We start from the raw sequence: 27,853 nt of genomic DNA, 5'->3' as shown, positions 1-27,853 counted from the left end.
CCTTTAACGCAACTCGTGATACTAAATCCTCAGTTTTTTTAAAGGAAATCCCAAATGCTAGCCTGACGCCTTAATATAGTGCTAAAATCCACCACCATCTCCAAACTGACTCAACAAGTAGGTTTCCTATGGCTGGAGCATGGAATCCGGTCTCGAGGAGAACGGGGACCAAAACCCTGGAGCAAGTTGAAGCTCAACCTTTTCATGGAAATTGAGCTGTTCTGACTGTTCTGACTGGCATTTTACTAAGATCATTAAAAAAAATGGTAGCATCTGAAGCATGCTAGTAGAGCCCAGGCTAAACCTTAAATAACTATTTATTGTAGCCATAAAGCTCCAGTGCTTGGAATGACCTCTGTCCCTCAATACATAGAGTAGAAGTATGCTTTTATTTCAGATTATACGTTTATTTGATTTCTTTTCACAGTTCAAACAACCTACTTGCTGCCATAGTATAGAGCAATGTTTGGAATGAATACCTGCCTGTTTCTGGAAAACAAACCACCATCAATTTTGCTCCGCAATGCAAACAACAGGTTTTCCTGCTCACTACAATAGTAGGTTACAGCTGGTACCTTGACTGCCTGCTGCTTCGAGGAACACCTCCTTCAGTTTCTCTTACAGCTTCCGAATAATGAAGTCTGCAGCAACTACAGTGCTAAGTTTAGTTTTTATTTTTCATTTGTACAGCACCGCATGCTACCCGAAGGTAGCCTTTGAGCAGCATAGAAATGTGCATCAAAGTCAAAATATACCAGTAAAAATTGTAAAAAATGAAGAACTGTGCCACATATTTAACAGTAAAAACAAACGGTCCTGTAGAGTGAAGAACAAATCTGTTCTGATTACCAGCATTTTTCACTAAATAAAAATTCTGTTGTCTTTTAATTTGTCTGAAGTCATAATCTGCTAGAGGACTCAGACCATGCATAGAGAAATTAATTATAGCCTTCCAAATATAGAAAGAAGACATCTGCCCTACAGTCTGAGTCAATTCTCTTCCATTGTCATGATGACATCCAATGGATTTTTTTTACTCTGCCCTGACTCATGCTATTACTTACATCGAGGCACAACTGTGACTACTGATTATCTGTTTTGTAATCTACGCATATTCTTTTAAATGCTTAGAAACTTTGTACCATGAAACATGTAATTAGTAACATCAATGGGGTTGCCTGGTCCTTTTAGATACAAACTAAAAAATCTGTCCTCAGCTGCGGATCACATCACAAAGAACTGAACCCGCAATGTGAACTCCCACACAAAGATAACCTACCATACACTTACACACGTTAGGCTGGTAGATCATGAGCCCCCTTGCCCCCACCTCCTGCCCCCTTTAGTAACACCACTAGGAGCTCAGGTAATTGGTGAATGCAGCACTTTGCAAAAACAGTAACATAACAACATAACTTGGTTTACTATACATTTACTTTGTTTTGTTTCCTGGATTGGTTTTCGCTAAATCTGGAGAGCCCCCAGATATGTCTAAAATCACTTTCTTACATTTCTTTCTTCATATTGTCACTTCTTATTTCTTGATTTTAAAATCTCAAAATATGAACAATTCGAAAGACAATAACATTTTTATTTTTTCAATATAAAGTAATGGAATAGATGTCTTTGACAGGCCAAAAGGTTTTTCATTAGACGTATACAATGTTTAAGACTAATAGTTTCACAAACATTTCTGTCAAAATATGTGATCAGGCACCCAAAAGAGTTGACAAATAAAAATGTAATTTAATCTTTGCATGATCATTTTACTTATGCAGATTCTTATTGTTGCAACACCCTACATGCAACCACACTGTCATTTACTTGTAAAATGTAACAGGGTGCATAGTAACGCATTTATGCACCCATCCATTTTTAACTTTTGTTTCCATATGGAATAATCCATTGTGATGATTAAAATGTGTACCAATTCACAATATTTCCTGAGTGTTCACTACATTCATTCAGAGGATAGTAGATGGGCTTTTATGAAATACCATGGTACACGTGCCCTGTTTTAAACACTAAAGTCTTTTTGCAACTTTTTTGCTCAGTTCCATGTAGGTAGCTCTGTTTCAAAAGTGGGAATTGCAAGCAGGATTGTAAAACCATTAGTCTGTTATGTGAATTCAAAACACACACTCCATAGCACCCCATGAAGACCCATCACTTATAAGGAGGGAGCTACTATGGAGTTTGAGGAAACATACCAGACATTTGCAAATCTGCAACATTTTTGTCAGTTTACACATCAGAACACTTCTGTCTTGACATGCAAGCTAGACCAGATGTCAGGCTGAAAAAAGAGTCTCTAAACACTTTTTAATACCATTTGTACTAAATTCAGTTTATACACAACACATGCTGCAAATAAAAATAGTTACTTACTTCTAAACTTCACTTTAAAACTTGTAGTGTTGTACTTCATTCCTGCCTCCCGGTCATTTATCACAATGGCCCATATTTATACTTTTTGACACGGAACTGAGTGAACGCAGTTCAGCGTCAAAATGTTTTCCACTGGCTAGCACCATAACAAGACGCCGGCCAGGCATCATATTTATGGTCTGACACTAGCTGGCGGTAAGGTCCGGCTAGCGTCATAGAAAAGGACAGTAGCCGGGTGCCGGAGGCATAGGGAGGACAGGGGGTTTAGCATCAGAGGCTGAAAAAATTCTCTGCCCAGACTAACATCATTATTTTGACGTTAAAACCCCATGGACATGACTCCTGTCTCAGTCAAGACAGGAGACTTGCCCACCCGCCCAATGACCATGCCAGGGGACTTATGTCCCCTGGCATGGCCATTGGTCATAGTGCCATGTAGCCATGGCACTTTGCTTTGAAAAAAATTAAAAATACTTACCTGGACTTACCTGGGATTGGTCCCCCCATCCTTAGGTGTCCTCCAGGTGTGGGTGGGTGGGGGTGTCCCTGGCGGTAGGGAAGGGCACCTGTGGGCTACTTACATGGTCTCTGACCATGGAAAAAAGGCTCACAGGTCCCCAAAAGCCTGCCCATACCCAGGCACTAAATAATGGTACTAAGCAGGCTTAGCGCCATTATTTAAGGCCCTTCTCCTCCCGTGCATGATTTGTGCATGGGAGGATAAATAAGGCACTAGGGCCTTAGAGTCATTTTTTGCCCGGGAACGCCTACCTTGCATCTCATTGATGCAAGTTAGTTTTCTGCAGGTAGACATGTCTAGCACCAAAATATAAGTATGGAGTTAAGTTTGCACTGGATTTGTGTTAAAAGAAATTACGCAAATCCAGCGTAAACAGTGTATAAACATGCCCCAATGTCTTTCTGAATATCAAAAGGAGGGAACTCGTTGAATCTACGGTATAGGTCACATTCTTGTGCTTTGCAGGATTTGGGGATGTAGTCGTGGTGCACTTGGGGTGAATGAGGATCTTCAGGGCGGACGGGTTGAGGTGTTCCTGTTCTGGTACTGGATGGTAGGAGAGTGCATGGCAGTGAAGTCTATGGCACTGCAAACTGCAAACAAATAATGCAGTTAAGTAACTTCTTTCTTTAGTGTTGCTGATGTGGGCCCTGATCGTGTTGATCTTCATAATGAAGAAGAGGCTAGTGGAAGAGCATTTATCAATTGATTACCGATAGGAGGAACTGGAAGTGGATTGATTTAATGCTTGAATCAATAGACTCATAGTGGGTATTTATAAAAAGGTGGGCATGCATGCACAAGCCAATGACAATACTCAAGAAATCAATATACATGTGTAATCCTGTGCAAATAATTCTCCTAAACAATTTATGCAAAATATTCAATTTTATTATTAATAATATAAATAAATATACATATGAACACAAATTATACAATATAAAATTTAATCGGAAGAGACACAAAAGAGACATTCATCAGTCATTGAGAAAGATTCTAGTTCACCAATTTGGTCTCCATAGAATTCTGAATCAAATATTTCATGTATATTTGTAAAGTGCAGGAATGTTTATAAAAAGAAATGCTGACACAATTCAGTGACTTGAAAACTTTATTCCACCTTCCTTAGATCTAAAAGTTTTATAATCTCCTGGTAACGGATACTGTGCATACTAACTTGCAATCGCATCACTTAAAACAATCAAATTTTTGATTCATAAATGTATAGTGACAGTATTTGCAATTTGGAATCTTTTTAATGATTGGTGAATATGTCTTTTTTGTGTCTCTTCGGATTATGTTTTATTTTTATCTAATACTACTTTCCCCAAAAATTAATACCAGCAGAGGAAAATATTATTAATTAATTATATGACACATAATCAATTTCTAAAAACAACTCCCTCCTGTATGTGCTTTATTGAACAATGAGCCATCTGTTTTAAACGTGGAAGAAACTTTTAAAGGATTGCACATTTAAAAAAAGTTTCCACAGACTTAAAACACATATTTATATATCTAATTTGTGGAATGTTAAAAATATTTTTGAGCCTTCTTTATTTCCTGAAAGTACAGAAACACAGAAAACAGGAACGTTTGTAAATATTCAGCTAGTTCGAGAAGTAAATGAAAGATTCTAAAATGAATATGTCTAGGATCTTATCTTCCAGTACTGACACAATGTGTGAGCTCAGTCAGGACACTAATTCATTATTAGAGTTCCGAGACCTTCATAGAGGGATGCTGAGGAAACAAGCCAGTGATATTTGAGCTGTGATGATGATGGTGCTCATTTCAGCTTTTGGCTATGACTCACACCAGAAGATATCAACCAGATAGCATCCAATCAAAATGTACCATTTTGGTACTGTACAACTGTTCGATTTACAATGGTCAGAACTGCTTGCTGCACTGGGCTATAGGACCATACTAGCATCCAGAATGAGAGGGGCCAATATTTTTCTTTTTGGACAATAGCAACCCATTTAGGCCCACTCAGTTGATACTAGCTACTGTTCCACCAATGTGCTGGAGTGACCTGTAACATTGGGCTCAGGCTCAGCCCACCGCTTTAGTTTTATTTTGCACTTTAGCTTACTTTCCCCCTACTGTGAATGGAGAGTTGGATCCAGTACACAGCCCTAATGGAAAGTGACTTTTCATGAACAATATTTCCATTAGTGCAGTATACTGGATCCACTGCTTCTTTTTTGGCTTCTGGCATGGTGCAGCTACCATGAATGGATCATGGCTTAACTTTTTGATATTTTCACAACGGGTGCTAATTCAGTGAACCAGTATGGGGAGCCCACGAGGCATTAGCACCCCTTAACAAATAGATTACTTGAAACTTGTATCCTCTTTTTTGACATTTTACTTGTTTGTAAGGTAAGGGTAAGTGGATTCTTCAGAAAGTAAACATGGATCTTAGAAGTCTGCGCATGGCTCTTAGAGGTCTACACATGTATTCATGACCCTTCATGGATAGCAAGGCCATCCAGCATCAAATAACGTCCATATATGTTAGTACATTTAACAGCCCTTGTAAAATATCTGACTGCGGAGCCATTCATTATATTTCTTTTATATAAGAAATGTAGAAAATACAAAGAATTAAACATCTGCTCTTAGTTGTTTTGTTTCTCAGTATTTCACTCATGCTGGGCGTTGCTTAAAATACAAAATCAATCACTGAACATTAGGAAACAATTTTGATCCTCAGTCCATACATCATGCATCCCAGGTAACAATTTGGCAAGTACGTTTATAAAAGTAAATACAAGTTGTAATGAAATGTGAACATATTCACAAGTAGAGATTGTTTAAACTGTAGCCACCACAAACCTTGTCATGTTGTTATTGACAACAAGTGGCATGTAATCCATGACAGATACATATATGAAGCGCTGTGCATCATCAATAACACTGAATATAGCATCCACGTCTGTGACTCTGTCAGTAGGGCAAAATGATTTGGGAGAATTCTGTGAAAACAAAATTCAAAATAAGCCAGTCATTTTTTAAATGTTTAATTCTGATTTTTATTTAACAGATTTAACACTGAAGTTATTTTCCAAACATCAAAAAAGTGAAATAATTAGTATGCAACATGCTATATACAGCACTGATATCACAGTACGGTATATCATTTACCTGCAATAAAATATGTGAGGTTTTCTTTTGTGTATTAAAATATAATGACATGCACCATGTTTGCAGTTCTAGCCCAATGTTCGTATTCTGGATGCCAACTTCCAGTATGAATGTTTGTTTAAAAAAGATAAAACTGTCTTTGGAAAAAATACTCTTCTTCTATGAATAGCCAGATGTACAAATCAAATCAAATCAAATCAAATCAAATCAAATCATTAACATTTATAAAGCGCGCTACTCACCCGTGCGGGTCTCAAGGCGCTAGGGGAAAGGGGGGGGTTACTGCTGCTCGAAAAGCCAGGTTTTTAGGAGTCTCCGGAATGCGGAGTGGTCCTGGGTGGTCCTGAGGCTGGTGGGGAGGGAGTTCCAGGTCTTGGATGCCAGGAAGGAGAAAGACCTCCCACCCGCCGTGGAGCGTGGAGATGCGAGGGACGGCAGCGAGCGCAAGGCCAGAGGAACGGAGGAGGCGGGTGGGGACGTAGAAGCTGAGGCGTCGGTTGAGGTATTCCGGTCCCTTGGTGTGGAGGGCTTTGTGTGCGTGGGTGAGGAGTCGAAAGGTGATCCTTTTGCTGACTGGGAGCCAATGCAGGTGTCTCAGGTGTGCAGAGATGTGGCTGTTGCGGGGTACGTCGAGGATGAGGCGGGCCGAGGCGTTTTGAATGCGTTGCAGGCGATTTTGGAGTTTGGTGGTGGTCCCCGCGTAGAGGGTGTTGCCGTAGTCCAGGCCTCGTGACGAGGGCATGGGTCACGGTTTTTCTAGTGTCAGCGGGGATCCAGCGGAAGATCTTGCGGAGCATGCGGAGGGTGAGGAAGCAGGCGGAGGACACAGCGTTGACTTGCTTGGTCATGGTGAGAAGGGGGTCCAAGATGAAGCCGAGGTTGCGGGCGTGGTCTGTGGGGGTCGGTGCGGTGCCGAGGGCCGTGGGCCACCAGGAGTCATCGCAGGCGGACGGGGTGTTGCCGAGGATGAGGACTTCCGATTTGTCAGAGTTCAGCTTTAGGCGGCTGAGCCTCATCCAATCTGCGACGTCCTTCATACCCTCTTGTAGGTTGGTCTTGGCGCTGGCGGGGTCCTGGGTGAGGGAGAGTATAAGTTGGGTGTCGTCGGCGTAGGAGGTGATGATGATGTCGTGCTTGCGTACCATGTTGGCGAGGGGGCTCATGTAGACATTGAAGAGTGTCGGGCTGAGCGATGAGCCTTGAGGTACGCCGCAGATGATCACGGTGGGGTCTGAGCGAAACGGTGGGAGGTAAACTCTTTGGGAACGGTTTGAGAGGAAGGAGGCGATCCAGTCCAGGGCCTGGCCTTGGATCCCAGTGGAGCGGAGGCGGGTGATTAGGGTGCGGTGACAGACGGTGTCGAAGGCCGCCGAGAGGTCGAGGAGGATGAGGGCGACTGTTTCACCGTTGTCCATCAGGGTTCTGATGTCGTCTGTGACTGAGATGAGGGCAGTTTCCGTGCTGTGGTTGGTTCGGAATCCGGTTTGTGAAGGGTCGAGCACGTTGTTGTTTTCCAGGAAGGAGGTCAGCTGTTTGTTGACGGTCTTCTCTATTACCTTGGCTGGGAAAGGCAGGAGAGAGATGGGGCGGAAGTTTTTCAGGTCGCTCGGGTCAGCCATAGGAGGGCGTTGACTTCGGCGTGTTTCCAGCATTCGGGGAAAGCATTTTGCATGGTGCAAACAGCGGATTTAGCTGTTTGCGCCATGCAAAACGCGCATCGCGTTGCTCATTCACATTTTGCGAGTCGGTAACCTGGTTACCGACTCGCAAAATGGTAATGCGACTCGCAAATAGGAAGGGGTGTTCCCCTTCCTGTTTGTGATTCGCATCGTGATGTAGAATTGCTTTGTGACCGCGAACGCGGTCGCAAAGCAATTTGCAGTTAGCACCCATTTCAAATGGGTGCTAACCCATCCCTTGGGGACCCCTTCCCCTTTGTGAATGGCTCTAAAAACATTTTTTCAGAGCAGGCAGTGGTCCTGTCGACCACTGCCTGCTCTGAAAAAATGAAACAAAAAAGTTTAATTTTCTCGAGTGTATTGCAACTCGTTTTCCTTTAAGGAAAACGGACTGCAATACAAAAAAAAACTGCTTTATTAAAAAGCAGTCACAGACATGGTGGTCTGCTGTCTCCAGCAGGCCACCATCCCTGTGAGTGCAGCAAATCGCAAGGGGGTCGCAAATTGCGACCCACCTCATTAATATTAATGAGGTGGGTCTTTGCGACCCCCTTGCGATTCACAGATGGTGTCTGGGACACCATCCTGCATATGGGTTTGCGACTCGCAAATTGCGAGGCGCTCAGACTCGCAATTTGCGAGTCGCAAACCCATGTTTTCGTACATCTAGCCCTTACTTACTAATAATTGCATTATGAGAGGTATAAACATTGAGGTGGTAAGCATAAAATCAGGACAAATGACAACAAACGATTGGCAAAGTCAAAAGGTTTTGGTTCCAAAAGCCTGTGCTATTACCTTTACCAATGTTTTTTTTTGTAATAACGTGTGAGTGTGAGACACAAACACGTGCGCGACTGACAAGGTTTCCTTATAAAGAAAACCAATTCTAAGATGGTGGCCAAGGCATACAGTTTCATCATGGATCGGCATGTATGTGTTTTGATGCATGACATATGACTCAGGTGGACATTTTTGATATAATATTCTAACATGACAAATGCTCATATTAGAATGGTAAATTGAAAAGAAAAGAACACAAAAGAAGTGCATGTGAAGCGCAATAAAGAGTGTGAGTTGCCTGGCAGAATCTTGCAGGAGGTTGAGGGTACCTTGTAACAAAAAACAAATCTTAGCATAGGAAGCTTAATGAGGAAAAAGGTGGGCAGCATCGAGGAGAGGTTGGATGGACTGAGAGTATGTCTGACTTAAATAAAATGTAAAAATAGTATTAATTTTTACACAACATCAGGATGCGGATTGGATGGGCAGCATTAGTGAGCGGGGGGAGGGTGGTTAAAAACAAGCATGCAGTAGGGGGAGCGGGAGCTAGGAAACATCTGCACTCCCCTGGTGTGCTAATTCTAGAATCAAAAAAGAAGTTCCTTTCAGAATGCAGTGGAAGAATACAACTTATTTTAACAGAACACTGTGCGACCGAAATGCTCCTGGGTGTTACAAACACAGTATAGAGACGAAAGTCATCAAATCAGGGGTGGACAGCTGAGGCAGATAACAAAACCATCCACTCATGAACAAGGAACTGACCCCAGTCCACTCTAAGGGACATATTTATACTCCGTCTGCGCCGAATGGGCATCAAAAATGTTGACGCACAATCGGCGCAAACCTTGCCCCCGAGTCCCCGGATGCCAAAATCCTGCCGTGTGCGTCATTTTCTGGATGCGGGAAACTGCCTTGCGTTAATCATATGCAAGGTAGGCGTTCCCGTCCAAAAAAAGACATAACCGGCCGTGCGTCGTATTTATGCTTCTGGGCAAAAATCCCGCACAGCTGGGAGGCGGAGTCGGAAAATGACGCACAGCCTGATTTGCGTCAAAAATTAACGCCTGGGTCACGGCAGGTGTTAAAATGGGGCAAACACACCTGTATTTAATCAGAACACACAGAATCAACAGCAGAGCAGTAAAAGGGAGACATGGAGGTGCTTCTCATCCAGCATGCACGCAGACGCAGAGCCCAGCAACAACAACAGCAGCTACCACAACACCAGCAGGGACCCCAAAGGCAGCGCAGAAGGCAGGAGAGGATATTCTGCACCAGGACAACCCTTCATGGCCTCAAGGAACATGACATCATCCATATGTAAGGTTGAATTGGCAGGCCATTCAGCAGCTGCTGCGCAACATAGAGCCACAGTTGGCACCCACCTTGCTGACACCGCGCACCATCCCAACAGAAACCAAGCTGCTAGCTGTACTTCACATGTTGGCAATTGGCTCCTTTCTAAGCACTGGCGCCCTGGTTGCCAGGATATCACAGCCATCATTCTCTGCCTTCTTGCCCAAAGTAATGGATGCCATCATTGGACTCACACCCCACCACATCTGCTTCCCAAACACACAGCAGAAGCAGCAGGAGACAAAACAGGGGTTTTACCTCATTAATGGATTCCCACACGTCCTTGGTGCCATTGACTGCACACATGTACGCCTTGTGCCACCTGCTGCAACTGAACACCTCTACCGCAACAGGAAGCACACACACTCCATCAATGTGCAGGCTATTGTCGATCACCAAGGATTGATCACCAACATCGTGGCAAAGTATCCTGGGAGTGTCCATGACTCATTCATCTTCCATCACTCTACCATCAATCAACACTTCCAGGATGGACGATATGGCAATGGACTACTTGTTGGTAAGTACGGAAACCTACTTATATGCACACTGCACAGCAACCCTCTAGGACACACAACACATACACCACAACAGCAACATGTGGACAGGAACACACTGAGGTTGTCACACCGCTAGCCATGTTTGATAGGTCTGCAGTGAACCTGTCACACATCTGAAATTAGTGTACAGTCTAATGTTAAGACGTCAGTGATCACAACGTATGGAGAGGTTTGGCTAATTGTCACCTTGCAAAATGTAAGCGCCTCACTGATTTTTAAATTAATCCATTGCATATGTCTAAAGGTATGGGATGTCCAGGGTACATATAAGCTAACGTGTTACCATCACTGTCAGTTTGAATCTGTGTATGGAACTATTATCTCACCCCTAGTGAAGACACAGGGACACCTGTTTCACAAGTCACAATGCTAAGGAGTGCACACTGTACTGCAAATCCCAAAACATACTGCTGACAACCGGTCAGCAGCCAAACACTCGTGAAGCCAAGGAAACAACCCAATGCAGACGGTACATCCTAGAAGCCTATGAAGAAACACAATAACACAAAAGAGTCACAGACAACACAAGACAACTACTGCCATGCAAGGTGACATTAATGGGGCAAGCTACATCAACATGATCCCAATCATTTTCTTTTTCAGCTGATCAGGGGTATGGGATCCAGCCATGGATTATGACACCATTTGGCAACCAAAGCACTGCAGCAGAGCGTGCCCACAATGAGGCACATAGGAGGACATGCACCATAGTGGAGAGGACCTTCAGCATCCTCAAGTCGAGATTCAGGTGCCTCAACATCACTAGTGGCAGCCTCCTATATTCACCAGAAATGGTCTGTAAGATCATTTTAACATGTGCCATCCTGCACAACATTTGTATACGAAGGAACATTCCCCTATTAGAACCAGAGCCACAAATGCTGAAAGAGAGGATGCTGGCCTGCAACATGAGGGGGAACAACAAAACACAGCTGCTGGATTGCGTAGGCGCCAACATATTGTGAACAATTTCTTTTAAAACAAATCGCCATCACCACCGTAGCAACATATGTAAATAAACACCGATAATAATCACAATATCATGGTCTGGGTAATCATTTTTCCTCACCTTTATCTCTAGCTATCAGAATAACAGTGTAGCCTCATGGAGCATTGCTGATATACCGATCAGGAGACAGAACATTCCAAAGCTATTGTGATGCGTATTACACAACAGTCACATACACACACACTGTAAATGACATATATCCTGTACATTTCACCTTTGAAGGGCAATAGCAGAGGACCACACCTATTTCACACATACATGTTGGCAACATGGTTCATCGCAGCATATGGCACACAACTAAGACACCATCAGTCTATAAGGGAAAAAAATGCCTCATACATGAGGCAGCGGATGTTCCATAGCATTGGTAACAGGAATGTATGACCAGACCCTTGACAGCAGTAAGTCGTACATCACCTATCTTTGCAAGGACTATCTGTGACTAGAGTTCCATATAAGCAGAATATAGACAGCACAAGTGCCACACCTTTGACAAGCATTGCGCACATGACATTCCATGTACATGTCAGCCCATTTCCTAACTCCTGACACACCCATGCTCCTGGTCTCACCCCACATGTCTGAAGAGGTCCCTGGAATTGTAATATGTGTACCCAGATATTCCCTCCTCTCCACAAACAGAATAACAATAGTAATCCAGTGTGCTTCACCCTTAACTATGGTATGCCACTGTAATTGTACATCTGACTGCATGGACGTCAGGTCAATTAATACACTGGCTTGTAGTTTCTAAGCCCTGTTATCACCTGTAGATTGCTTCCCATGTGAAAGGTACTGTTGTCCATTTGAACTCAAATCTCACCTACAGGACTTGTGATAAACTGATGCAGCACACACCTGTGAGCACCTCCATGCAGACCACCCATTTGAACATGCACTGCCCTTGCAGATGCTTGGAACAGCATAGAAGTTGCCATTTTGTTGAATACACTGTTCTGCATTGCTAGAAAATAAGCTGTTTAACACAGCCCTTGGGTTTATGTGTCACCTTCCAAAACACAGGACAAACACAATTTCCCATGTCAACTGTCTTGCACTTCCTCCGACCAGTGAAAGTCAGACCACTGAGTATGTACCTTGTGAAATTGCTGGATCCTGATTGACCCTGCATCCTGTCAGCCTGACTGGCACCTGTCTGTGCGTTACCCTAAAGGTTCCTTGTGGCTACATATGTACCACACTTGCTTTCCCAAACCTCACATTCCTCAGGGGGTATTTTGTCAGGTGCTTCCTCAATGCATACCAAACTACATTGTATAGCATCATCTGCTTTTTAATTACACCATAATTGTACAATTGTCTTCGAATACCAAAATCATGGCCTATCCCTTGTCTGGGTCTCATGTATGCATGAACGACTAAGTGTGATAATGTACCAGGGCCATATGCAGGGATTGGGTATGGTGCCTCCAGCAGAACCAGCAACCTCTGATAATGTGCATGAAAATTCCACACATGTTAGGACCCTGACAGTTCAGACGCTGAATCAGATTGCTCACAACATATTGATGGCCTGTGCGTGCTGAATAGCTGCAAGATTAATCAACGCAGAGGCTATGATGTTCCCAGATGCAGTGGGAACTTTACAGGCCAACCTGTGTACAAATGTTGTAATGACACCTGCCGGAACATGACTCCTGAGATATGATCTCACTCAGCACACCAAGGTTGCCCTGTTGACAGTCTCATAACAAGTCTGCAGTGACAGGGTGGGAACCTCCCCATGTAGGTTCCCATGTCCTCATTGGCTTTACTTCCATTGATCTCCGAAGGATACTCAGTAGATACAGGAATAGCCGCCACTGACTCATGATGAGACCTGGATGTAACTGTGACAACATAGACCCCTAAAAATATACAGGATCAACATTGGATCACACACATGAACCAGACACCTCTGTGCAATTGATCACTGGAAATATGTGGCCACGTGCTGCCTCATCTGCTGGTCCACCACTGCCACAGGAGAGTTGTGGCTCAGTCATATGACCACAACTGTGGGGTGAAATTACAGTTGTGGGTCACCTTTCGCTTTCCGTGTCAATAACATGGTACCCACTTAGGGGGTTATTACAACTTTGGAGGAGGTGTTAATCCATCCCAAAAGTGACGGTAAAGTGACGGATATACCACCAGCCGTATTACGAGTTCCATAGGATATAATGGACTCGTAATACGGCTGGTTGTATATCCGTCACTTTACCGTCACTTTTGGAACAGATTAACACCTCCTCCAAAGTAGTAATAACCCCCTTAGTCTGTACATGTGCCTGACTCACGGTGGGTTCACCAACAAGTGCCTAGGAAGCAGTTTCCAAATTTCCAGGACATGTGATGGGCAACTTTTGGACCATTGACATGAACAAGCGTCTGCCATCTATCAGGTGCATGCTTTGTTATTTGTGGTGTCTACGTTACCCAAACTCTTGGAAGTGCACACAACGGATGTTGCTACATGTATGACTAACACATGTCCTCTCTCATTTCCACACTGACTTGCATCTAAGGTTTGGACACATTGACTTCACATTCATACAAACATATTTTCAATAATGCATCTTGTGATGCACACACACTGGGTCAACAACTACATTAGTAGCCAATGCACACACATTGAGTCATAGGCATTGAGGTATTGTACTTATGTGTGTCACCTTGCTATCCTCTCCTGACGCCAAACATGCCCAATTTGTGCAATACATGTATGTAGGCCACACATATGGCCATCTAGTGCGTCAGCCAAGAGTGAAAATCATGTTAAGGAAGTAGAGGATCATGGTCTGCAGCAGTATGATGTCTCACATGTGCCCATACACCGTCAAGTCCACAGTGGGTGAAATCAGCCTATCTCAGTTGTGTCACAAATGTAACATTACATTAAAATGTTAAAATGACCCAAACCCAGTTAATGCCCTGAAATTTTGACGCATACTTGTCAAAAAATTACGCTTATGTCCGAAAAACGATGCATTATGCCCTGAAAATTGATTAAGTGTTAGACTATTTCCAAATAAATGGATGCGGCCTCATTTATACCCCTGTGCGTCGAAAAATATGATGCACAGATGTATGCGTCTCCATTTTATGCAGGAAGTGATGTAATAGGATATCCTGTTTACAGATTATGTACAGTGGGTGTACTTTCACTTTGCAGTCTGTGATTCTTCTAGACTGTGTGGCTGTGTTCAGAGTTTTGTCTAGTGAAATTGTGCTTTTGTCCCCTGTGTGGTCCATTACTTGTCATTTTGTGAATAAAATATTGTTGTTGTATCCTGTCTGAGTGTTTATTGTGTACTATTGTCTAGTATTGTATTGTCTTTGTTGTTTTTGGGAGTCTGTTGTGGGTAGTGATTGTTTGGGGATAGTTTGGCTCTTTTAGTTGTTTCGTTTACGTTATTCTTATTCTACTTTCCCCCTATTCTCCTTTGTTCTCCTTTATCCCCTATTACCCTTTTTTGTGCTAAGATGTTGGGTAGGCCACATCTTGGCAAGATGGGTGAGGAGGAGCTTGGGGGTTTTATATGGCTGGTGTGCCATTGCCTCCCCCTTATGATTGAGGCAGGTGGGCGGGTGTTACAGGGGTATCACACAGAGGCACGGAGGCTCCGGTAGGGAAAGGTTTTGCATCACTTGCAACACGTCTATCAGAGCCCGAGGAATGACCACCAGCTGAAGCACCGCTGGGCTGACCCCATCTCCAGGGAGCAAGATCTGCTGGACCACCTGGGAATTGTGATTGGTGGCCCTGTTGGTGACTAAAAATCATGTAAATGTGCACGTTTAAATGCTCTGTAGTGACATCAGATGATTTGTACAATATCTGCCGGCAATGTTGTTGAGTGTGTGGAATGCTTTGGAAACATACAGGGTCATTGATGGAATATGTTAAGGACCACAATTGCTAGCTGTCAGGAACCAAGTGCTCTGCAAACTTACTGAATACTTTTGCTTAATGTAAGTTGGTGCCGCCTTTGTGTCAAACAGCAACACAAATAAGGAGCCAATTATGTATATATAGGTCACATTTGCCTGTGAGGTATAGATTTTCAAAATCATTACCAACATTTGTCGACGCAACAGCTAGACTGACTTTCGAAACATTACATGATGCTGAAAATGAGTGCAGGCTTCACGTCAATTGATGATAGCAATGTGGCTCAAACAAATGTCTCATGTGTGTCTGGTGAGTGTGTAAGGCAAGCGATCACGGAAGTTCTATATATCTTGGGGATTATTGTGGTCCTTCGTCATTTCAGATACATGTCAGATCTGGATTTGGAGACATAGGGAAAAAGTGCAAGGTGCCCTTAGCTAACATCTTAGACTGGTATTTGGTGTTTGTTGTTCCACCTTTTGTTTAGGGATGGCTGGCCAAAGGTATGCACATGGGTTCTTATCTCTATGGTTGGTGCAGCTCATCATAGCTGGGCCACATCAAATGAAGAAACTGTAACAACATGAGGGATTACAACTGTCCCTGCCCCTCTGTACATTGTACCTGTGTGCCATAAATTTGTCATGGCCACAATGTCTGGTTGAATGGTAATGCACTCCTCAAGGAAAGTAGCTTTGGATGTCTCTCTTGGATACACATGATGAGACAAATACACTCCATTATTATGTTTGCTCACTAATGAAGGAGCACGTTTGCCAACACATGATAGTTAGGGCCACTGCATGTGTGCAGACATGTGTGTAAATTTAACAGGAGACCCATGGTATGTACATGTTAGCCGTGCTATATCGGATGCAGTATCATCATGTCTGAGTGGTTTTACTTACTTATGTAATCTTACACATAGTATTTGTCTTTGGAATTGTTGGACAGTGCACAGATTTTGAGCACATTTCTCCCTTCCATGCCTTACAGGTGGACCCGCACCCTACACTGTGGGTGAGGTGGCTTCATTCGAGGACCCCGACAACTCCAGTAAGTGTTGATATGTCTGTTATGTGTTGTGTTTGCTGGTGATGTGTGATGGACTCCTGTGTGTTGAACACATAGCAAGGTGTGATGCTCTGGCCCATCATTTGTCTTGTTCCATGAGTGGGATTTCATTTTATCGCCATTTTAGAGTTGGCCAATGCTTATCCTATTGTCTTATTTAAGGATTCTAGGTGAGTCCTGTAGGCCCCGCAATGTGAATGGGGATGAGTCATGTGGATAACACTTGTATCAGCAAGAGTCGCACTGGACCTAATCTGTGATTTAGTCAGCCTGTCAGACCCACATTCTCCCAGAATGGGGCTGCAAAATGCTTACCCACAGACGTCTGCTTCCCTATTCACTAATGTACTTATTAAACTGTAGGTTGAACTTTCTAGAAGCATGTAGCTCCACATGTAGTGCTACGAGTATGTGGCACTTGAGTGCAATGGCCTAGGTGTGCATGCAAATCATGGCCAGGGGTGTTCTTACATCTCTGTGTTAGTTGTAAGTCATGGCTTACTGGAAGTATATGATGTGGACAAAGGTCTGCATTACCAGACAGGGGTGGCACTGGGATTGGTCTAGGATTTGCTGTCTCCTATTTGTAGATACACCTTACCTGTGGTGTGTGTGTAGAGCCAAACACATGTCCAGCTTTCATAAGCTTCCTGGGTGTCCATGTTGTTTGAAATTGTTAGTTGTTTCTACACCCCCCACCCTCAAACACAGGCATGGTTTTGTGAATAGTGTACCTAGGACTGATGATACATGTCTGGTACACAGACATGTAAATCAGTGAATCTTTTGTCTGAACCTAGTATGCACACTCATGTTTAGCACAAGTACTATACTAGCAAGTCCATTTACAACTTGCAGATCACGTGGCCCTAGATTTTCATCCCGTACAATGACATTTGTAGCCCTGGCATTGGTGGAGGATGTGCTGCATGATTTTTAGCTGACAACTGGCAGAACTGCCAAAACATGCCAGTTGTTACCCATCTTGTAGGGTTTGGATGTGCTATGCGTGATATGACCTTTGCAGGCTGGCCTGCCATGTACTTCCTCAGGGACATTCAAAGATCTGTATGATGATATGAGCTGTTACAAGTACAGTAGATGTACTGTCTGATTTACTTCTTGTGCCATTTCACACAATGCAGTTCCTGATGTAATTTTTTTCATTTGTCTTCACAGCAGCAAATATGACACCCATCCAGGTGCGGGAATTCCAAAGGCGGGCAATGCGGTACCAGCATATACTGCAGGTAGAGTCGGGGTACCGAAGAATGGCCCACAGATACAGAAACGAATGGGCCTCCAGAGCCTGGAGGGCATTCCCACAGGGTGGCCCTTCTTTGCCAACCACAGCCACCACCAGCACCACCACCACTACCACCCAGGTGGCACCACCAACAGCTGTGACCGTTGTGGCAACAACATCAGCAAGTGCTCCAGGCCCTAGCACAGGACCACCTGCAGGGCAGCCCACAGACATTGACCCTACACGGCCCCACACCTCCTCAGCTGGCACACAGACCACCCCAGCTGCAGCTATTGACCCTGCTGCTTTTGTGGACATGCAGCGTAAAATGGACCGTATCCTGAGAAAAATAAGTCGCCTGCGGCAGGATGTCCGCCATATTAACCGGCGGGTGCGGTCCATTAAGCGGACCCTCCAGAGGGCCAACCTATAGACATTTTGATGGACATGATTCCCTCCCCTCCCTCCTCTTTCCTTATTCTTAGACTTTGTGGGTTTAGGGGGCTTAGTGTTAGGTTAGCATAGGCTGCTAGTTTAGTTAGTGTTAGTGGGTGGGGGATGGGGGGTCCTGATTATTTCTACTGTTTCTTTTTGAGTGTGTGGGTGGGTGGGTAGGGGGCAATGTTGGGGTTCTTGTGTGTTTTGAAAAAAAAAATATATATATATATTAAAAATATTAAAATAAAAAATTACAAAAAAATATATATTTGTTTAGTATAGGATAGTATGTGTTTAGGTTAGTATCTGTTGTCCTCTATGTGTCCCGTCTCATAAGGGTGGGGGGGGAATTGATATTTAGAACGTTTTGTTACATGTGATAAGTAAGTTTAGCTTAGGTTAGTTAGGGACAGTTGTGGGTAATGAGTAGTTAGGGTAGATTAGGGTAGGTAAGGCTTTTCCCCAAGTTTTCTCTTCTGTTTTTACAGTTTAATAAATATGTAGTAAACCCTTTACAGTATGTGTGAAATGCTTGTAGATCAGGGCCTTGGCATGAGCGTACATGATTCCTTTTGTATTACAATTTGTGTCCTATGCTACAAACAAATCCCAAATTAGCTGTAACATTGGCAGCTACCCCAAAGCTACCTTGCAAGGATTAGACCATTTAATGCAACCACCAATCACAGTTACTATGGATCCCAACATATTTTTTTCAATAAGTATGTTTTCAATGTCACATACATGGCTTCCAGATTTGGTATTGGGGACACTGTGTTATGTCTGACTGCAGTGTGATGTTCAAGGAAACTCTTATAAGCTGAGTGGTAGTAAGCACTCTTGTAGTATCATGTTCATGACTCACAATGATCATTTGTGACACTGTTCAGCATGATTACTTATTTGGATGTTAACTCAGACACCTTCATTTATGCAATTTGTTGACTGTTTGCTTAGATTTGTGGGCCATGTTATAAGTGTGAAGGCAACATTTTGCTGGCACTATTTAATGGCTTAGATATCCCTTGAAGAAACACTATTCTGTCCAACACAGCATTATGGTGTATGGTTTCTCTTTTCATCAGATATTACTCTCAGGAAGGGCAGAGTATGGTAGAATCCAGGCCACTGTGCATAGTTATCAGCCTACATTATATCTGGACAGTTGTACTGACAAGCTATGATATTTGACAGGAGGCAAAATTCAGTGATCTACTTCACGGTTGATGAGTCACATTACACAGAGACAAAGTGGTTGTGGAAGTGCTATTTATTGAAAAGCGCTGTAGTGCTATATGTACATTGTCCATGATTGTGAGTCCATTTTAGTGACATCTTCCATTGTGATCCTACACAAGTGCTAAAGGAAAATGCATTTGACATGCTGGGGTGATGTGTCAGACAGTGCAGAGACAATCAGAAGGCAGGCTGACAAGATATACAGTGTTTTGCAGAACAGTCATTGAGTACAGTTGTTGCAAGACTGGCATGTTACAAAGCGCTGGACCTTGGTAATAGGTGGCCATGTGGTAGGGACTAGTGCTTCCGGGTACTTTTACATGTGACGGTGATCTGTTCCATGTCTTCTTCTTCTGATGTGTGTTTTGCCTCCTCTGTCCTTGGTGGTGGTAGTTGTGAAGGGGCAACACACACCTCTGTGTTTGAAGACGTGGAGTCAGACATCCCGGTCGCTGCTACCTGTGAAGGTCTTAAGGGCAGTACTGCTGCAAGGAGGATCTGCTGGTTCTTAAGAATAGCAGCCACATCATGGTGGTAGGCAGCCAGGTCGGCCCTGAGGGGGTCATGATTCCATTCGTGCATGCAGTGGAAGGATTGGGGTGCGAGGTGTTGTGGCAACTCCCTTACTGCAGTGGTGAATTCCTTTACAGTTTGTTGTAGTCCTTGCAGGATGGATGTTAGCGCTTGCGTGGCTGCTGCCTGATCTGCAGATGACATCATGCACGAACGCACCCCCTCTAGGCTTGCTGCCATAGTTTGCATCCCCACCCGTACCTCCTTGGCCAGCTCCCGCTGTACTCCGACAACAGTTCTCTCAAAGCAGATGCCTGTGTCATTTGAGTCCTCAGCTGTATTGGAGCTGGCAGGTCTTACAATTGGGGTAGTGGGTGGGTCCTCTGTGATGGCTGCTTGTTCTGTGCTCCTCCTTGTGACTGAAGGTGGGGTCTGGAGGGTTCCAAGGACATCTTGGAGGGTCTGGTGGCTGATGTTTGTCAGCTCGCCATCCATGTCATCATGGTAGTCCTGGACAGGAATATCCGCAGGAGATCCATCGTCCTCTGCAATGAAATAGGGTACAATTAGTGTATCTGTGTAGTGGCATTGGTGATGTGACATGCCTGCCTTGTGATGTTTTCACATTGTGATCTTGTTTCCTGTTCATTGCTCCAGTCTTTCAGATGGGCATTCTCCCAGGCCTATGCCCCGCCTGCATGTCACATGTATTGTGGTAAGTTTTTTGACTTGTCGTCATCATCTCCTCTATGTGTTGGTTTAGGCCAAATAGTGATTTGCCATCTTCTTGTCCTACTCAACCCTCCATCTACATCCATTCTCATGGTGAGACATTTCACTGGCTGTGGGTGCTCTGATGGCACTAGCAGCACACTTAACAATCTGGACCTGCCCCAGTCTCTGATCTTTCACATCCACTTATATGTAGATGAAATGTAGCGTATCCTATGCATAGCATTGTTATGGCACGATATGGATGTTAGCATTGGTAATGTGTACAGCTGATGTTGGGGAATGTGTGGACATTGGATTGCCCTGATAGTCGTAGCAGTGTCCTATTTCCTCCTCTGACTGTGCAGATGTATTTCAGTGACAGTTACATGTGTCCTCCCCCTCAATGCTGTTGTCTGAGCAGTATGACATTTGGGATGTTGCATTGTGACCCAGGCACAGGATGGACCCTGGCATATGCTGCATGGGTGTGACCTTAATGCTGTGTAGCTCCTAATGCTGATGACATTGGCTGATGTTTGCAGCAAATATGGGCATTCACAATTGACAGGACTGGAACATTTGTCTTGTTTCAGGGGATTGTTAAAGTTGTCATCCTCAACCCACTAATTTAGGTGTGTATGATCCATGGGGACGTTACTGCCATTGGCTAATTGTGCTGCACACACAGTGGAGGTGGTAGTGGCAACTGTTGTCACTGTTACATTCCAGTTGTCGGTATGGCTAGAGGTTGTTAATTGGGCCCTAGTTAATGTAGGAGGTATAGTGGCTGACGTGTCACAGGATGTCAGTTTGACGTTGTGCCCTTCCCTCCTGGCGTGGCTTTACCTTTGCTACATCGTTGGCATGGCAGCATACCCCCATGGTACTGTTGTTGGTGTTGTGTTATGGTGTGCCCCAGCTTCTCTATGTACAGGCCATGCCCCCATGCCGTACCCCTTTACCCATGCCACTCCATGTATATGATGACTTCCATGCATTTTGTAGTCGGTATCCCCCCCCCGGTTGTAGTTGACATTAGTGCATTTTAATTCCCATGCGACTTATCCTGCATGTGTGTTGTCTCCTGGTAGTCTGCGCTGTCCTGTCCTTGAATCCCTGTGACGATCTCCTCAGGGATGACGGCTGCGACCATCTCTTCCATATGGTCCAGGGGCCCCTGGTGTGCTGGACTCCCACCTCCAGTCTGCAGTGCTGCCTTCCTGTTCCTGACCATCTTTTCCTTGGCCCTACGCTTGCAGTCATGCCAGCGTTTCTTGCACTCGATGACTGTTCTGCGTACTTCTGCCACACTGTTAATCTTGTCAACAATTTGTTGCCATATTGCCTCTCTCCTACTGATTGGCAACTTTGAGGTGACAAACAGTTGGTGCTGGTGTTCTGTCACCTCTTTCACCAGGATTTCCTGCTCCTCTGCACTGAAGCAACACTTTCTTTTCTTCTTCTCCCTGTTCTGGTTCTTGTGTGGGTCCTCTTGGCTGGTTCCTGGTCTGTTGTCATCTTCCTGGGGTCTGTAAAGGCATCTGGACTCCATTTTGGCTCTCCTCTGCTGAAATGGCTGTGTTTGCGGGAAATTTTGATGCTATTGCATAAAAAAAAGCTGCTTTTCCGGTTTGCGGTGTCGTAAATCGACCCACAGTCATTTCCGCTGGGTTAACGTTGTTTTCCTTTACGACGTGACGCTGCGGTGTGCTTAAAAAAAAAGACTTACACCTGTGGTTTGCACCACTGTGCGTCAAAGTATAAATTTGACGCCCGCACGGCACACAGAAATGGCGTTAGCCGGCGTTAATATTTTTGACGCAAAACTGCGCCGGCTCAGTTTTGCGTCAAAAAGTATAAATATGGGCCTAAGTATGTACTATGTATTGGAAACAACCGCTCTGCCTACAGAGGGATAAAGCTGTCCGTAACCTAGTCCTAAAACTGAAAAATATGCTACTATTATATAAAAGGACTTTCAAAAGACAAGTCTGTGGAATTAGGAATTGATCAAATGAGATGAAAAGTAGCAAGATGGACATCCGATGCGAGATAATTAATTCGAAAACTGACAAGAAAAAAATACTGAACATGGAATAAGGAACAAGGGGCCAGATGTAGCAAAGGATTTGCGCCTCGCAAACGGCGAAAATCGCAGTTTGCGAGGCGCAAATGCCTCTTTGCTATGCAGAAATGCATATTGTGAGTCAGGACCGACTCGCAATATGCATTCCAGAATCGCAAATAGGAAGGGGTGGTCCCTTCCTATTTGCGATTCTGAGTGGTATGCAATACCATTTGCGACCGCATATGCGGTCGCAAATGGTGTCGCAGTTACCATCCACTTCAAGTGGATGGTAACCCACTCGCAAATTGGAAGGGGTCCCCATGGGACCCCTTCCACTTTGTGAAAGGACCCACAAATACTTTTTCAGGCTAGGTAGTGGTCCAAGGGACCACTACCTGCCCTGAAAAAAAAACGAAACTAAAGGTTTCGTTTTTTTTTAAAGTGCAGCTCGTTTTCCTTTAAGGAAAACGGGCTACACTTAAAAAAAAAAACTGCTTAATTGAAAGCAGTCACGAACATGGAGGTCTGCTGAAGACAGCAGGCCTCCATGTTTGCGAGTGCCTATATTCGCTATGGGGCCGCAATTTGCGACCCACCTCATTAATATTAATGAGGTGGGTCTTTGCGACCCCATACCGACTCGCAGAAGGTGTCTGAGACACCTTTCTGCATAACATTTTGCGAGTTGCAAATTGCGAATCGCTAGTACTCGCAATTTGAAAGTCGCAAAATGTTATTTTGCTACATCTGGCCCAAGGTGGTTTGGGGATCAAATCTAGAATAAGAGCAAAGAGGATGAGATGAATCAATGGATATAAGAGTCATCTAAGCAATACAGCGGCAGTTGAAGACAAATGATAGAAACTATAAGGAAAATGAATCAAGGCATATAGTCGTAAAACATTTAGAGTGGAATATCAAAATTAGTGGAAAATGCAAGAAATCAAAAGCAAATCAGATGAGAAAATTCAGAGCAGGATGGAAAAGAATTGCTCTAATGACAGACAGAAAATTTCAATCTAATAGAAACTTGCTTTGAGTGATGATATCAGAGAAAAGAGAGGATAGATTGTCACTACTTGATTGTGGATGGGAAGAGCAATTGAAATAAAGAATATAAACAGAAACAGAATACGTCATTGTTGCAAAAGATCAAAAGAAAAAAGAGAGAAAGATAAGGTGATTTACTAGGTGATGTATAAAACTGTAGATAGTCATGAAACAACTGGGAAAAATAAAAATAAAATGTATTTAAAGAATATGAACAGAAACAGAATATGTCACAGGTGCAATAGAGCAAAAGAAAAAAGAAAGAAACATGAGGAGTTAGACTTGATGATGTACAAGACTGTAGGCAGTCAGGAATCAACTGTGAATAATTACATTCCTGAGAATAAGATTGGCAAAAATATATTGAAGGAAAATAAGCAAGGATGAAAGAAAACTGCTAGATAACACAAATAGAGAAGTATGAAGATTTGACATTTAGGGCCATATGTACGAACACTTCTTCCCATAGACACAGAATGGGTAAAAACCTTTGCTACATCTGGCCCTTAATGAGGAAACTGTCAAAGTGCAATGTAATAGGTAAAAGTGGCATAGAAAAGGACAGACTCAGAAAAAAAAACCTACCCATACTAAATAAAGTATTTAAAAATTTACGTCCTGAATTAGAGTTTGGGGAGGGGGTTGCTTCATCACAAATGTGACGGATATCCCGTCTGTCGTATTACAATTCCATTATAGCCTATAGAACTTGTAATATTATGCAGATGGGACATCTGTCACATTTGTGACAGCGTGACCCCTCCACCAAACTCTAATTCAGGCCATAACTCATTGTATTGTAAGTAGTTTTGTAAGTGCAAGAAAGCTCTAAAGTCAGAATAAAAAGAACATTCTATAATATTAGGAAGAAATGGGAAACCACATGATAGATCAAGAACAGGATTTTTAAAGAAGAGCAATACATAATCAGACTATAGTGAAGAAAGGGTAAAGTAAGGAACAGTAAAAGTGAGGAAGAAGAGGACATTAGGGGAGGCAAACATTTAAAGTGAAAACAATTTGCATGTGTGAGTAATCAAAGATAAGCCTTTAAAATAGGCAATTTAGAAGAAGGCGGAAGAGTGGACTAAAAACCAGAGGTGTCGAAGGTGAGTCTTGGAAAACAAGAAAGAAACATTCTGGGAACTTTGAGGCATGCACACAAGGAAAGTGGCAATTAATAGTTACGTTAATGTAACTGAAAGAACAAAAATGAATATATTGTATAAACAAATATGGATTAAGAAAAGAGACAGAACTGGGAATAAGTTATATTGATATTTAAATAGATTAAAGGAAAAAGCTTATTCCGGACAGAGTTGTTCCACTTAGCAAACTCTTGAGCAGCAAGTACTATCATCTAGAAAGAGTAAGCCATGAGTTTGAGAAGTTTATGGGAGAGATGAAAGGTTAGAAGTTGGACACAGATGCAAAAATAGTGTCTCGATACACAAAAACACCACGTTGTGCAATACATTTTTTACAACTTCCTCGTAATGTGTCAGGAATGTTGCTTCTGTAACTGTCAGAACAAGGCTGGTGCGCGATCTAGGGCCCGCCCCAGCTAAGTTACCTGTGCGCTCATTGTTACCATTGTGTGCCAAACCATCTTGTGGGAAAGCTCACAAGGCCCCCTGCAAAGCTAACTGGTGGCCTTGTTCGTTTTCTTATTAAACTGTGCTATTACCCCATGAGATATTTTATGGTATTATATGGCATTTCTTCAATGTTAAACAAATCTTTGTTCCTCCATATAGCTGTTTGCTAGCATTGTGCTGCTTCATTGTAGTAGTCTGAAAGAGACTACAATTCCCAGCAGGCTCTACAGCCACCATCTTGGGCGTGGCACCTAGTATAAAACTGGCCCTGCCCAGCAAAGGATGCTCACTATTGCTCTGGGGTTCCCTGGTGGCAGTCCGGTTTGCTCTCATCTAGGCGAAGACATTCCTAAGGGTATTTTCCTCAACCCAGTCAGGCAGCTGTCATCTTCTGTGCGAGTCTCTCCTGTTATCAGCTGCAGTCATCTCGCTCATTATTAATCTTCGTGTGAGCCTCTGAAGGTAAGATTATTCTTTCTAAGAAAGTGCATCTGGGTTCATGTAGCTTTCCAGTTATTTGAGTTTTGTGTCCTGAAGTCTGTGTTGATTTATTACAGGGTCACTCTGAGTTCAGCATATTCCAGGCAGAATGTTTCATACAATTAAAAGGGCACTGAATTATTTTGAAGATATTGTTTAGCCTGCAACTAACTCTGAGGTCAAGAGTTTTATAAACATGATAAATAGGATTACAAGTTGAAGAGTTTTATTGCTGACTTATGATCTTCATGATGCAAGCATAGCGCAAGTGGGTGAATGTTGTGGCATGTATATATATATTACATTAAAGAAGGTATCATTAGACAACCAATTGCATGTTTATTACGGAAAGGCTAAAAAAATCCCACTGCTGAATGTCCTAGTGCCTTTTCATTTTCTAAATCATCTTTCCATACTATAACTCAAAATTCAAAGTAATCTGAAACCCCTATGCCAGACTGCGGTTCAAGTCTCTGCAGAATTGTTAACGTGCTTTGTATTGTTTTCCTGTGACCTTTTTGTTTTCTCAGATCTCCTTCCCTGCTGATCCCATCCCACAACCTTCCTCTCATCAGATCACTCCAAAAATCCGCGCTATAAGAGCATTCAGATTCGGAGGTATATTGAGGTGGGCCCTGTTGAGCTTTAATCAGATCCCGTGGAAATGTAGCCCTGACAGTAACTTTGGCTTCACCACTTTTCTTCTTTTATTTTAGATTTTCGACAGTGATGTGAATGACCAAGAGGTTGAGGGATGGTGACTGTAGAAACTGCAACAGCTGATGGTCGATAATCTTTCCAGATGTTCAGGGAGGACCAGTGTTGTGGAGAGCTTTGTATAGCACGCAAAAATATTTGAAAACGTACATTTGGCCAAAGGCAGCCAGTGAAGCTTTGAACATGGATAAAGACAGATAGATTTGAGAGGGACTTAAAATGATATGGACTGGTGAATTTTAACAATTTGAAAATGTTGAGTGAGTTGGACAGAATAGCATATCTGCAAATATTTACCATAATATAGCATAATCTAGTTTGGGAGAGACTAGAGTCACTTATCTATGAGTATCCAAAGGAAATTCAAATATCTTTTTTAACATTTTCATTAGGGAAAAACAAATTGTTGTGACTAAGTTGATATGACAGGGGCATGATAACATGATTGAATAGGAAAGCAAGATTTCTGCCCACTAGAACAGAGGAAGTTGGGGTGCTAGTTCAAGATACCACCAAGCTGAGGACCAGTGAGAGGGCTCAGTGTCGAATAGAATGGCCTTGGCAATTTAAGACAGTTCATTGTCATCCAAGTTTCAGCAGAAGTCATGCAGGATCTGAAAGCAGCTTGCGTAGCAGGGAAGTTGGCAAAGCCATTCAGAATCGTCTGTGTGTCATCAGTATAGGAGACAATGCCAAAACTGAAAGACTGAACTTACGGCGTCTGGGGGAAATGTAAATATTAAACAAAATGTGACTCAGACCTGAGAGTCTCCACAAGTGGTGGGCATCACAACAGACTGGAAAGTAAATGATGAGACTTTCTGAGATCTGTCACTATGAAATTAAGCTAACCAGTTAAGGGCTTTCATATAGATGCCTAGCTCAGTGAGTTTAGTAATCAGAGTTAAATGAAATATTGTAACAAAGGTGTCTGCTAGGTCAAAAAGGACCAGAACTGAACAGCCACCTTGATGTAGGATTTGCTTAATATAATAAGTAACTGCCAGGAAAGCAATCTTGGTGCTGCGGCCAGGAGAGAATGCTGAATAAGAGTATTCCAGGAAATTGTGACATTCCAGATCTTGGGAGTGCTGTTTATTAAAATGGTTCTCTAGAATTATAGATTGGTAAAGAAGCAAAGAGAGGGGGCAATAAGTATTGAAGATGGAGGAATTAGCTTTATTGCTTGCCTGTTCTAGGAAATACAAACAACAGACCTGGTAAGATTTATACACCTCGGTCTTTAAATTACATCATAACTCTCCACCCAAGTCACACTCTCCTCAAACAGCAGACATCGTCCTCCTCACATATAAGCACACATCTCAAACATCTCACTCAAACAGCTCCCTCCCAGCGAAAAGTATTAA

The 27,853-nt window shown here is 43.2% G+C and overlaps 1 protein-coding gene across 1 annotated transcript in view; it reads right to left on the bottom strand.

Moving 5' to 3' along the window:
• The window catches only part of PLD5 (phospholipase D family member 5), a 971,514-nt gene that overhangs the window by 264,290 nt on the left and 679,371 nt on the right, over positions 1 to 27,853 (bottom strand). The window contains exon 7 of the mRNA XM_069236559.1: positions 5,753 to 5,892. Coding sequence (XP_069092660.1) covers positions 5,753 to 5,892 — 140 coding nt within the window. The remainder of the gene's footprint in view (positions 1 to 5,752; positions 5,893 to 27,853) is intronic.

The sequence above is a fragment of the Pleurodeles waltl genome, chromosome 5 (assembly GCF_031143425.1).
Source record: "Pleurodeles waltl isolate 20211129_DDA chromosome 5, aPleWal1.hap1.20221129, whole genome shotgun sequence".
Classification (NCBI taxonomy): Eukaryota; Metazoa; Chordata; class Amphibia; order Caudata; family Salamandridae; genus Pleurodeles; species Pleurodeles waltl.
The sequence above is the reverse complement of the archived record's forward strand: the minus strand, read 5'-3'. Positions and strand labels throughout refer to the sequence as shown.